This window comes from Hyla sarda, chromosome 3 (genome assembly GCF_029499605.1).
Source record: "Hyla sarda isolate aHylSar1 chromosome 3, aHylSar1.hap1, whole genome shotgun sequence".
Lineage (NCBI taxonomy): Eukaryota > Metazoa > Chordata > Amphibia > Anura > Hylidae > Hyla > Hyla sarda.
The window spans coordinates 102,477,142-102,491,130 of NC_079191.1; the positions used below are offsets into that span (position 1 = coordinate 102,477,142).

General features: G+C 40.3%; 1 protein-coding gene across 4 annotated transcripts in view; it reads left to right on the top strand.

The window, feature by feature from the left end:
- The window catches only part of PLS1 (plastin 1), a 130,706-nt gene extending 117,149 nt beyond the window's left edge, over positions 1 to 13,557 (top strand). For all 4 annotated transcript variants that reach the window (XM_056564806.1, XM_056564803.1, XM_056564805.1 and 1 more), the window contains 3 exons: positions 3,149 to 3,272; positions 8,242 to 8,366; positions 11,329 to 13,557. In XM_056564806.1, coding sequence (XP_056420781.1) covers positions 3,149 to 3,272; positions 8,242 to 8,366; positions 11,329 to 11,464 — 385 coding nt within the window. In that variant the 3' untranslated portion in view covers positions 11,465 to 13,557. The remainder of the gene's footprint in view (positions 1 to 3,148; positions 3,273 to 8,241; positions 8,367 to 11,328) is intronic.
- The last annotated feature ends 432 nt before the right edge of the window (positions 13,558 to 13,989 follow it).

Below are 13,989 nucleotides of genomic sequence, written 5' to 3' on the forward strand. Positions count from 1 at the left end.
AAATCTAAAATAGAAATTTGTGGCAAATGCATTGGCTTGTAAATATTTTCTGAGGTTGTCTGCATAGAGGTATGGAGACAGAACAGATTAGGCTGCTTTCACACTATAAAATTCATCCATTTTAAAGATCTGTTTGATGTTCCGTTATGAAAACCCTGAAAATCGGCCATTAAACGTCCGTTAGAAAATCCCATTATAGTCTATGGGATTTTTACATTATCCGTTTTAATCCGTTATAGTCCGTTATTAATAACGGATGTTATTTTGTGACAGAAGATAGTAACGGAAGAAATAATGCATGCACTATTCCTTCTGTTCATTCTACCATCACAAAATAACGTCCGTTATTAATAACGGACTATAACGGATTAAAACGGATAATGTAAAAATCCCATAGACTATAATGGGATTTTCTAATGGATGTTTAATGGCCGACTTTCAGGGTTTTCATAACGGAACATCAAACGGATCTTTAAATCGGATGAATTTTATAGTGTGAAAGCAGCCTTACTGGGAATCAGTCAGATGGACGTAAACTTAATTTTAATAATAAGAGTGAATATTAGGTGATGGGTGGCATTATACCATCAGGGGTGTGAATATTTTATATTGGAGGCATGTCCGCCTAATACTCTCTGACTGTATAATCCCACCCATCACCTGATATTCACTTCCATTATTAATATTTAAGGGGTACTCCAGTGGAAAACTATTTTTTTTCAAGTCAACTGGTGGCAGAAATTTATACTGATTTGTAAATTACTTCTATTTAAAAATCTTAGTCCTTCCAGTACTTATCAGCTGCTGTATGCTCCACAGGAAGTTGTATTTCTTTCTGGAGTTCTTTTCAGTCTGACCGTATCAGGAACTGTCCAGAGCAGGAGAGGTTTGCTATGGGGATTTGCTTGTTCTCTGGACAGTTCCGGACATGGACAGAGGTGTCAGCAGAGAACACTGTGGTCAGACTGAAAAGAACTCTGTAAAGAAATACAACTTCCTGTGGAGCATACAGCATCTGACAAGTACTGGAAAGATTTTTTATATAGAAGTAATTTACAAATCTGTTTAACTTTCTGGCACCAGTTGACATAAATAAATAAAAAATAATAGTTTTCCACTGGAGTACCCTTTCAAGTTCACACCCAATTGACTGATCCCCTGAATTGTCATTATAATCCCAGATATCTTCAGAACAGAGAGGTGTTACAAGAAACTGTAAAAGATGTGTAATCAGGGAAAGCTATTTAATCATATTTTTTTTTTTTTTTTGGGGGGGGGGGGGGGGGGGGGGGTTTGAACAAAGGGCCTGTGAAACCAACAATCCCAATCTCTACTTGCTAATTGAAACACCTTTTTGCCACTGTGCAAAAGGTGAGGTATTTCCAAATTACCCCAATTAGCAAAATAAATAATTAACACAGAGGGTAACTCACTTTTTCTCCCTAAATGGTGGGTGTTTACTCATGTTTACTAGTGTGCCCAATTAAAGACATGAACAGTGCAACAATTTCTGTATTATTATTTTATAGCACTATGTTTGTCTAGAACTGTGACTACAATTTATTAGTAATTAATGCAGAAATTCAGGTGCTGTAATTCTAAATGGTCCACTTACTTTACCCTCTTCACTGTAGATGTTTACTTAGTATGCTCAATAAAACACAAATGTTTGTCAATATTTTTGACTGCCATAACGAGCAGATTATATATTATTACCAATAAATGCAGAAATCCAGGGACTCCCAAAGGGTTGACTTTTTTTTATAACTTTATGCATGTGAACTATATGGACAAATGTATTTTCTTTTGTTTATGACATTTCTAGCCCTCACCATAGTAATAATGAATTTAGTAGTTAATGGAGAGCTGTTTTACTACATATGCTGAGTTATTAGTTAAAATCCAAAAACATATAACTAACAGTACATACCACTAGAGGGCATGATGGTATTGCTGACTGAAGAAATGTTATGTAAGCTGCGAAATGCAAAAAATAAATACAAAATATGCATCATGGAGTTGTGAAGTTAAAACTACAGCTAATCTGGGATCTTCGGTGCCCAGTGGATATTTGAAATGAACATTTATATACTGTATGTTCATGCTCATGTACTTTATACTGCATACTTTAATTTCCTTAATTTCTTACATTATTATTTAGCCTGTGCCAGTGCTTTCTGGTACTATGTAAGTTCACATACATTGATCATTTTTAGTCACTCACTTCTACAAGGGACCTACATCACTTAGTTTAAGTAGTTGTTACACTCAATAAAACCATGTGTGCTTCTAACTATCTGGTCCAAATACTTTTTTTTATCATGTCTTTTGCCTCTACATTTATTCTTTTATTCCATTCATACACTATTCCTATCCCCTGTACTGATTTAAACAGGTATCCCAATTAGACAGAACCTGTGGACTGAACCCTTACTCTTTTGCATATCAGGCACTTTGGGTATTAAATTGTATTCCTTTAACCTCAGTTCTCTATCTTTCAAGTCTAGTTTTGTTAAGTTTTATACACTCTTTATCTAGAACTCTTTCTGTTTGATAAGGCATTTTGTATAATTTCTTTTCTTTTACATATAAAACTACTAGCTGAGTTCCCAGCATTGACCAGTCGTTCTACCTAAATCCTTTGGGAGAGAAAAGGCAACAATAACACTCTCATTCTCATATCCCACCCTCCAATCTTGTCCTCATATCTTAATCTCATATCCCATCCTCATATCCTGACCTCAAATCCGGTCCTCATATCCCAACCTCATATCTTACCCTTAAATCTTCACCTAATATCCTGTCTTCATATCACATCCTCATATCCTATGCTTATATCCCAGCCTTATATCCTGTCATCATATTCCAACCTCATATCCTGTCCTCATATCCTGACCTCACATCCTGACCTCAAATCCAGTCCTCATATCCCAACCTCATATCTTACCCTTAAATCTTCACCTAATATCCTGTCTTCATATCACATCCTCATATCCTATGCTTATATCCCATCCTTATATCCTGTGATCATATTCCAACCTCATATCCCGTCCTCATATCCTGACCTTATACTAGTTTTCCTTGGTATACATTGGAATACCCTGCTGTATTGATTTAATTTACTAACCCTGAGATGTCCCTTTACCAGGTATACATTAAATGTCCTATCAGATCTCGGAGAGGGTGCGAAGATTGATGACAGAACTATTATTAATTGGGTGAATGAAACACTGAGTAATGCCGGAAAGACCACATTCATCAGCAGCTTTAAGGTAATGAGAGTTTTGTTGACTTCAATAAAAGAAACGTTTGATGGACTGTCGATGGGCAGCCCAGCACTCTGTGCATACCTCTCCCCCTCTGCCCTGTATGATACCCAATCATCTCTGTCTGACTGTGCTCCAGGGCCATGTGCCCGCCTCCTCTGACAACCAGGCTTCTTAATGCTTTCTACTGTACCAGTGAACGCTTCTCCCTGTTCTCAACCTGATGGGGAAGCTCATTGGTTGAAGAACACGTCCATAAGCGTGAGCAGGGGGCTCATTGAACAGCAGCATAAGGTTTTTTTATTACTCAATAAAACTGTGCAGCTGCCTAGTCTCACCTATCCTGGCCCTGCTTTATGGACTTACATTAACGTGTATATGTAAAGAAAGAACTAGTACTACACAAAAATACATAGAAATATTTCTATATTCTATGGTGTCCAGGAGTGAGGTCCTTTTTCTACTCTATTAGGGTAGCTGTAGCCCCAAAAGTCTCCAGCTTTGTCTCAATTCTATTTTTTCAAATGTATTACAGTGGTCCCTCAACATACGATAGTGATCCGCTCCAAACGGACTATCTTTTGTTGAAACCATCGTATGTTGAGGGATCCGTGCAATGTAAAGTATAGGACAGTGGTCTACAACATGCTGGGCATGCTGGGTGTTGTAGTTTTGCAACATCTGAAGGTCCGCAGGTTGAAGACCACTGTTAGAGGATATTGTACTCACCTGTCCCCGCTGCTCCGGACTGTCACCGCTGCCCGGGATGTCGCCTTCCATCGCTGTCGCCGCGTCCCCGAGGTGTCCCCGACGCTCCGACAAGGCCTCTGCTTCCCTAGCATCCTCGCTCTCCGTCGCCGCCATCACGTCGCTACGCACGCCGCTCCTATTGGATGACGGGACGTGATGACGTCGATGGAGAGCGCCGACGATGCAGGGGATCCCAAAGAGGACGCGCCGGTGCCCCGAGGACAGGTAAGTGATCGTCAGCGGACCACACGGGGCACCGAAAACTGCTATCCGGTGGCAGCTGAAGCAGTCAGCACTGCCGGATAGCCATTTATGCGATGGCCCCGACATACAAAAGCATTGTATGTCGATGCTGCCTTCAACATGCGATGGCCTCTGAGAGGCCATCGCATGTTGAAATTATCGTATGTCGGGGCCATCGTAGGTCGAGGGGTCACTGTACAATGCAAAAAAAAAATTCTGTGTCTTTAAAACATACCTGTCTTTTGAAAGAAAAAATAATGCTTATATATGGTACTCACTAGGTCATGCAGATGCTTTACATCTCTTTTTTATGTGCTTAGCATCTGTATTTGGCTCACAAATTCCTCCATTCTGCTGCTCACTCATTCTGACCTTCACTACTGGTGAAGGGGTGTGTCCAAGGCAAGCACTGAGCCTGCCCTCCCTCACCATGCATTTACTTCCTCCCTAAATCTGCTGTGCTCTGCTGGGTCTCTTCAGCCAATCACTGCAGGCTGCCCTTTAACTCCCTCCTCTCTATTTTCATGCTGCAGTCTGAAAAATAGGAGTGAGCATAGAGGAGTGTTAGTCCTGCCCCCACTTACTGGACTTTGTCCCTACCTGTGCTTCAGCATGGACAAAGATGATGCTGCAGCCGGACAGGATTATATTCTGGATAGTATGGGGACCCCTAGTTGTGTTTTTATAAGCCATGATTTCTATAAAAAGGAATTACATTTTTGTACAAAGTATATTAGAACAGTTAATGTTTTGTCAAGATGTACAACATGTAAAAAGCTTTTGATTTTGACAGTGCCTATTTGAATGGCAAATATAAAATCTTTTTATATGTTGTACACCATGGCAAAATTAGAAAAAATGGGGGAAGTGCCTAAAATTACGTTTTATTGATATGCATTAAAAAAAAGAAAAAGGAAAATGTGATTCCCAAATAGTGTACAATAACTGATCAAATTGACCACGTATCATATACAGTCATGTAAAATCTCGCATTGTTAGGTAGTCATGCAGAACTCCATTAGCTGAATGCTAACATACATTATATACCAAAGATAATAATGCAGCAGCTGTTATAATACAATGCAGTCATAATTTTACCAATAACAACCAAAATACGTATACCTTGCAGTATATGATCACACTACTGCAATGTTCACTTATTCCCAAGGTACGTTTCTGTCTGCCTGTGCGTGGCCTGCACCAGGGTGATGTTCTCAGGGGATCTCAAATTCTTAGAGCATAATAGTTTCAAAGGGTATACTATGGTAGGAATAGACACATGACGCAAATACCATATAATAAAGAATATAGAACACAAGTACTGTGTAAGTCTCTATTGCCTTGCTGCCCTTATAGCGCAGGAATAAGCAGCGCAAATAAACATATGATAATCTATTGTCCCGCTGCCTATGTGGTGCAAAAATGAGCAACACAGGTAAGTATAGAATTATAGGTATATGTGAACCCAAATGCCATAAAGGTATCAGCAGTCGTCAGGATGGCTCCAATCTGCAAACAAAGCACAAATATACATAGTGTGTAAGTGGTACCTCAGTTCTTCTATGGCGCCGCACCAAAAGTGGCAGAGGGCACTACTTACAAGTCCGGAGCTCATACCCGTGCTTGGTGTAAGGGGAGGGTGCTCCTGCAATAGCAAACGCTAACTATAGTAAACACAATACTTAATCCTTTATAGGACCTCCTTTACAGGACTGCCAGGATGACACAAATGAATGATATAGGAACATATAGAACAAATGAACATAGAAAACTACTGTACTTTGCACTAAGGAAGATCTAAGTTATACACTCACCATATTGTCTTTGGTGGTAGAGTACAGATAATCTCCAATAATCATTCCTCCTCTCTGTGTAACATGTACAGCATAAAACCAGAGAGAAAAGGGTTATAGAGCAGAGTGCAGTGATTGACTGACATCCAGGCTGGCACTGAGACCAGTGAGTCAGAGCAGAGTAAGGGAGAAGGATGAGTAATGCACAGTGCAGGCAAGAAAGGGACCCGCAAACTCCCTCTGAGAGATTGAAAAGACAGTGAGTAGATATAATATGCTATTTTGGGGGGAAATATGGGTGTTCGAGACATAAAAATTATATGTACATGATCACAATAAGGTACTGAGTAACATATAACAGTTTTTGTTGTGGGCTCCGACAGGTACACTTTAAGTCTTTTCTGCATGCTCTAGGGCCTAACTGGAGTGTAGGGGTTTAACATTCTCTACCCAAAAGCCTTATCTTCACTGTAAGGTTTCTGTAATATTTTATATGTCCAACCTTTCAGCCAATTAGGGCTGAAGGCTGTCATGTCTCCACCCCAAACCTTGGAATAGAGGGGGGAGGGGGGGGGGGGGAGGGGGGGGATCCTAAAAGCACATATTAGAGTTAGTCTAGCCCTGGCATCTGGTCAAAAAGCATTAAATCCTGCAGCTCTCACACCTTCAGTGGAGTTTGCCCCAAGCAAGAATGTCTCAGTACAAGGCAACAAAGCTGCAGGCTGTCTAGCTTGTCCCGCTACAGGGGTATCAGTAATGCAAGCGGTAGCATAAGTGGCAGTGGCAGAACAGACTCTTTGCAAAGTAAGGACTACAATATGGGTATCCTTTGGGCCACCTTGGTAAGCAATGGACTAATGTCTGGAGATCTCCCTCTGGATACCCTCAAAGATAGTGGTGTCTCAAAGTTACCAATGAAAACATAGGTGAGGGAGGAGATTTGCATATTGTACCATCACACCCCTGTGAAGACCCCTGAAGCATGCATACAAAATGTTTTACTTTGGCTAGTGTAGAAGTTTAGCCTTATGCCACATCCTAAAAGTTTTTCCTGAGTAACGTAAGGAACAAGCCAGGGCAGAAACCATGTATGCCTCTGAGTCAGAATGCATTACAAGGGAGAAGTAAGTCTAGTACAAAATCTTAGTCTGAAGTCAAGTATTAAGTCCTAGTTACAAGTCTTGTAAAGGCCAGAAATGCTGTAAGCCTCTTATAAGTCTTACATGTACCACCAGGCATAGAGAGTCAGTTTCCATCACATGTCACATAGTGCCAATTCTCAAGTCTGGAAAATCACTCCTGTGTGACTGTGACACATTACCAGGTACTGCTAAACTACTAAGTGTTTATCGAGAACTGTTTACAAGTGTGTTCCTTCTGTATGGAACTTGCTTTACAAGTAAATTGTTATTTATAAATCCTGGCTTTTGAGGTATTCATTTCCCGGGGCCTTGATACAGGTATTCATTGTACTGGTTAGTGAGAACTGTCACCTTATCATAGGGTTGCTCTGTTCCTGCCACCTGACACTACAACCCTCATCATACACTACAAACACAACCCTACCTCTGGCATCACAAACCTGACAACCTGCAGGTGGAGACAGTGAAGAAAAAAGTTCAGGGGAGCTTAGATTACATAGTGTTATGTATTTTTAGGATTTCTGGAGCTGTGTGTGAGAAACTACTTTCTATGTAGGTCAGTAGAGGAAGACAGTAGAACTGAGATCTGCTTACAGGACACAGCTGCTTTCTGGTCACATGGTTGACATTCAGTAGGGAGTGAAGAGTTTGCAGTCCCACCCAGGCCATGGTGCCTAAGGAAGCTCAATGTCCCCTTTGCCACAGGAAAAGTTATATAGTTATTATGTGGTTAGGGTCCAGGAGCTTTATGTTACAAATTATATTTTAAATATTGGTATCATTTTGTCCATATGTTGTTGTCATGCTTCTTTACGTTATTGTAATACTGTTGCTCTCACCAATGTATTTTGCATTGCATAATGTATTATTTATTACCGTTACATAACAAAGATTTATTTGATCAAGAAATGAAAAATCCTGAGCAGTAATTTTGCAGAGTTAAGAAAATAACAGTAACATGAGACAAATCCATTAAAGCCACTTTCCACCCTGACACGTGTATAAAAGATGTTAATAGTTAATGCTGTGTTAACGTTTCCTTTTCAGGATAAGTCCATTAGCACTAGCCTGCCTGTACTCGACTTAATTGATGCCATTGCTCCTAAAGCTGTGAATCCAGATATGGTCAAAAGAGAAAATCTTTCAGATGAAGACAAAATGAAAAATGCTAAGTGAGTGATCATGAATATGTATTTGCTCCTTCTTAGCCTTATTGAGTAACACTCCATAAAGATATCACCAGGGAGGTGTAAAGTGTAAGGAAGTACAATGGCTTCCATCACAATTATTTATATAAGAACTACACAGGATGCAGTCATGAATAAGTCATGTCGGTGTATTGGCCTGTAACAGAAGCAATTTCCCATATAAGAGCAATAAATGCCATATAAAAACTGTGCATTACTATTTAGAATAATCCTGTTTTCAGATTAAATTTCTGTTACTTCTTTAAATCACCATTGGTAAAGTAGGAAAGCCCCTGAAAGACACCGAGTCTATTCCCAGCTGTTATTAGAGGGTGAGAAAGCCCCATGAATCCAGAGAACGAGAACATGGGAGAAAATAAAACAAGATTTTTCTATGCCCTTTCTGTTATGAACCATTGCAATGAGTAGTTTTTGTTAATGCCCTCTAGTGGATTGGCTTGCTAAGCAATTGGGCTGCTACATGAACATGAAAGACAACCTGTGACCACTCCTGACATGTCTGTAATATAAATAGTTGTATTTTCCATGAAGTAACAATTTTGCAGCATTGTTCAATTATTCTAGATCCCTTTATCCTCTTTTATTCTGTGTGTGAATACATATTAATAATAATAATACATTTATATATCACCAACATATTCCATCATGCTTTTACATCACTCTAAATAGTCCCTGTCCCCACTGTGACTCAATCTAAATGCCTTACATAGACATCTGGGTGTCAATTCAGCTTGTCAATGGGGCTTCCCTTCACACTCACAATGCCCAATGGGGACGGAGATTGTTGAACTTTGTAAGGACATGACCCCTTTGACAAGAGGAACGGTACCACCTAGCTGTCAGTTGATTCAGTCCTTCCTTCAGGAGGAATAACAGAGGAACTTTCCAATGCAGAGTTCTAAAGAAAGTAAAGGAATGCAAAGACATGAAAGTATTTACTAAAACAGATATGTCAGTAATGCCGACAGATCCTCTTTACTGACATATTTAAATTAGTTTTAGCATGACTAAAACCTGAAAATAAGCTAAGGTGTTCTCGGTGCCTTTTTTGTCTGGATTCCTTATGTAATGTTATGATAATGACATCCATTGCGGTGGGTCTCAATAGGCTGCAGACGTCATAGGAAGCTGAATGGCTTCATTCTGCATTGATTGGCTGTTACAATTATGTGATGTGACGGCTTATAGATGTCCTGTTATTGCCTAAGGCAGGTAAACACAAAAGACCAAGAATGTCTATCACAATTCAGTTTATTTTCAGGTTTTATCTATGTTTAAACTTTAATATGTTGGAAACTCTCCCAAAATGTTCAACATTTCTATAAATTGTTAGGCTGTATAACTTAAAATTGTAAATGCCCTTATTGTATGCTTATAGGATCAAAGTTGATCCCATTAATATCTTTCTCTTGCAGCATTAACTTCTGTGCAAGTGCTCCACAGTAGCTTAATGCATCCAGTACATGTGCCAATATAGGCTGACAAATCTTCTATATCTAGGCAGAAGTTGACTACCGCCTACCGAAGGAGGCTACCATGCTCTAATGTTTACATATCCCATGCATGATCATCAAGGTGGTGTGTAACTATAGAACTGGTGTAGGAGCATTTAACTTTAATGGCCTATCAATGTACAATGGCAGAGACCGACACACAATGAGCAGCCGGAAGTCACAGTGTCATCCATTGTGTAGTGGTGCTAGGTTGGCTCTTATTGGTGGCACTAACCTGGTACCACCACTACACAATGAACAAAGCCAACTGTTTCTGGCCTTTTACTGTGTGTGTGCTAGAGCTGCGGCTCTGCCAAAAAAGTAATCATGCTTCGATCAGACATTGATGACCTATCCTGTGAAAAATCCCTTTAATTAAGGGCACAACAGTTTGAGACATTTTAGGAAACTTTACTATTTAGCTCAACCTCTTGAAAGGTTTCCATGAACAACACTTATCACCTATCCACCATCCACTCCATTCAACTCACATTGACAAGTCTGATGTATTTTGGATTAATATGTTTAAAATGTCACATAGAGACAGGTCCAAACTTTTTACAGGTCGGAGTCTGGGTGTTGAGCAGAGATGCGTTTAACTAGGCGGTTTCTTTCCCCATCCTGCTGCCTGCTGCCGGATGCAGACACTATAGTAAACAGGAGATCTGATGAATGATCATGATTGATCACTGTTACCTTTCATTAGGGTACGTTTACATGTACGTAATCCGCTGTGGGTTTCCTGCAGACTCATTGATCAATGGGTAGCAACATAATCCACCTGCAGATTTACAGCTACGGAGAACCTTACTCAGGGTGTCTGTTCAAATTATCCTGCATATCTTGTTTTGTTTTATGAAATGGAATAAAGAAATCTTTTTTTTACTGCAGTATGGGGGTAAGTGCTCCTTTAATTCTACATTTCTTGGTTGGCTCCATGTGACTTCAGTTAGCTAGTTAGCTAATTTGCTTATCTTGCTGGACTTTCTTTATAGCATGGTGAGCAAAGAAAGTGAGTCCGGCAGTGTCGGCTACTTTATCTTCTTATTGTTTGAATGGACTCAATAGTAAGTCTATGGAGCTGATCTTATGCAGCAAGCAGCGAGAAGGAGAAAGAAGCCCTTAGCGGAGTGCTTCTCTCTACTCATTCTACCAATTGGTCGGGGTCTGAACACCCACATGCAGACAACCAATAAAGGTTCTGACATGTCTCTTTGACATGTCAAAAAAGTTTTTTTTACGTGACAGCGACACTTTATTTTTCTGAAAGGCTTTACAGCATACTAAGAAGTAAGAGAGATTGTTAAGTATTTCCATGAGAATAGCTTCTAAAATAACATTCTTTGTAACTTTAACAAATGCTCTTTAAATATCTCTACAAGGAAATTTCATTTCTGATATCACATTTTTACCCTTTTTTTTTTTATTAAAAGGTACGCTATTTCCGTTGCCAGGAAGATTGGAGCCCGAATATATGCCCTGCCTGATGACTTATTAGAAGTTAAACCAAAGATGGTGATGACAGTGTTTGCTTGTCTCATGGGAAGAGGACTAAACAAGTTAAAATAATACAGATGTATTTGTCCCCCACTGTTTTATTGCCATTTCAAGTATGTAGAGTGCCTCCAGGGAACAGAACTGTGCTGCCCATCAGTTATAAACTATGATACATGTTAAATGTACACAATGACAGAAATGAAATACACTGCTCAAAAAAATAATGGGAACACTTAAACAATGTAACTCCAAATCAATCACACTTCTGTGAAATCACACCGTCCACTCAGGAAGAAACGCTGATTGACAATCAATTTCACATTTTTGTGTGCAAATGGAACAGACAACAGGTGGAAATTATAGGCAATTAGCAAGACACCCCCAATAAAGGTGTGGTTCTGCAAGTGGTGGCTCATGTTTTGGTCACTTTTGAATGCTGGCGGTGCTTTCACTCTAGTGGTAGCATGAGACAGAGTCCACAGCCCACACAAGTGGCTCAGGTAGTGCAGCTCATCCAGGATGGCACATCAATGCAAGCTGTGGCAAGAAGGTTTGCTGTGTCTGTCAGCGTAGTGTCCAGAGCATGGAGGGGCTACTGGGAGACAGGCCAGTACATCAGGAGACGTGGAGGAGGCAGTAGGAGGGCAACAACCCAGCAGCAGGACCGCTACCTCTGCCTTTGTGCAAGAAGAAGTACTGCCAGAGCCCTGTAAAATTACCTCCAGCAGGCCACAAATGTGCATGTGTCCACTCAAATGGTCAGAAACAGATTCCATGAGGGTGGTATGAGAACCCGATGTCCACAGGTGAGGGTTGTGCTTACAGCTTAACACCTTGCAGGATATTTGGCATTTGCCAGAGAACACCAAGATTGGCAAATTCGTCACTGGCGCCCTGTGCTCTTCACAGATGAAAGCAGGTTCACACAGAGCACATGTGACAAACGTGACAGAGTCTCGGAACGCTGTGGAGAATGTTCTGCTGCCTGAAACATCCTTCAGCATGACCGGTTGGCGGTGGGTCAGTAATGGTGTGGGGTGGCATTTCTTTGTGGAGCCGCACAGCCCTTCATGTGCTTGCCAAAGGTAGCGTGACTGCCATTAGGTACAGAGATGAAATCATCAGACCCCTTGTGAGACCATATGCTGGTGCGGTTGGGCCTGGGTTCCTTCTAATGCAAGACACTTCTAGACCTCATGTGGCTGGAGTGTGTCAGCAGTTCCTTCAAGAGGAAGGCATTGATGCCATGGACTGGCCCACCCGTTCCCCAGACCGGAATCCGATTGAGCACATCTGGGACATCATGTCTTGCTCCATCCACCAACGCCACATTGCCACGTTGCTTTAGTCCAGGTCTGGGAGGACATCCCTCAGGAGACCATCCACCACCTCATCAGGAGTATCCCCAGGCATTGTAGGGAGGTCATACGGGCACGTGGAGGCCACACACACACTACTGAGCCTCATTTTGACTTGTTTTAAGGACATTACATCAAAGTTGGATCAGCCTGTAGTGTGGTTTTCCACTTTGATTTTGAGTGTGACTCCATATCCAGACCTCCATGGGTTGATAAATTTGATTTCCATTGATAATTTTTGTGTGATTTTGTTGTCAGCACATTCAACTATGTAAAGACGAAAGTATTTCATACGATTAGTTCATTCATTCAGATCTAGGATGTGTTATCTTAGTGTTCCCTTTATTTTTTGAGCAGTGTACAATGTTCATTCTTCTGATAACATATGTAATAATATTAAATAATTTATGTTCATTGTTTAATGATTAATTATAATTCCAGTTCCCTACTATAGACCGACGTGGTTGAACTTGTCACCAGTTTTCTTTGTAGGATAGATATCCATATGGCTGGCCTGCTGGTCTTATTCCTTACCAGATCATTTGTACAATCCTGGCATCAGACCCCAACCAATCACATATTCATGGCCTATCCCAAGGATAAGCCATCCATGTATATTTTTGGAAAACCCCTTAAAGATGTCTGTGCAAATAATAGAATGTGAGAAAGAAAAACTTTGGTCAGTGAATTTGAGATGAGTAGATGAATGCAAGTGTAATAGAGTTTTAATGCACAACATATGCTTCACCTTTCAGTTTTCCCCACTGCAACAAGAAGCAATAATAAATGTGACATATTGTCCATCAATAAATGCTAACAAATTAATTTTTGGGTCTGGATGGTCTCTTCTTATCTTATAATACTAACAGGGTATATTAACACGTACATAATCTGCTGCAGGCTTTCTACAGCGGAAAATCTGCAAGTGGATTTGTTGCAGACCCACTGAAGTCAATAGGTAGCAACATGAATAGCAATCCACAAAAAAAATTTCTTCTGCGGAAACCCTTCAGCGGATTATGTACTTTTGAATGTACCCATAATGTGCATTACCACCTTTTAATTGAAGTCAATAACTGGAAAAAGTTGGCTGTGTTTGGCTGCATTTTGTACTCCAAATAATTGCTGTAGTCTACATAGTCTATGTAAAGAAAACTTTGAGCTTTTAGTCACATACATCATTAAAGGGGTACTCCGGTGAAAACCTTTTTTCTTTTAAATCAACTGGTGCCAGAAAGT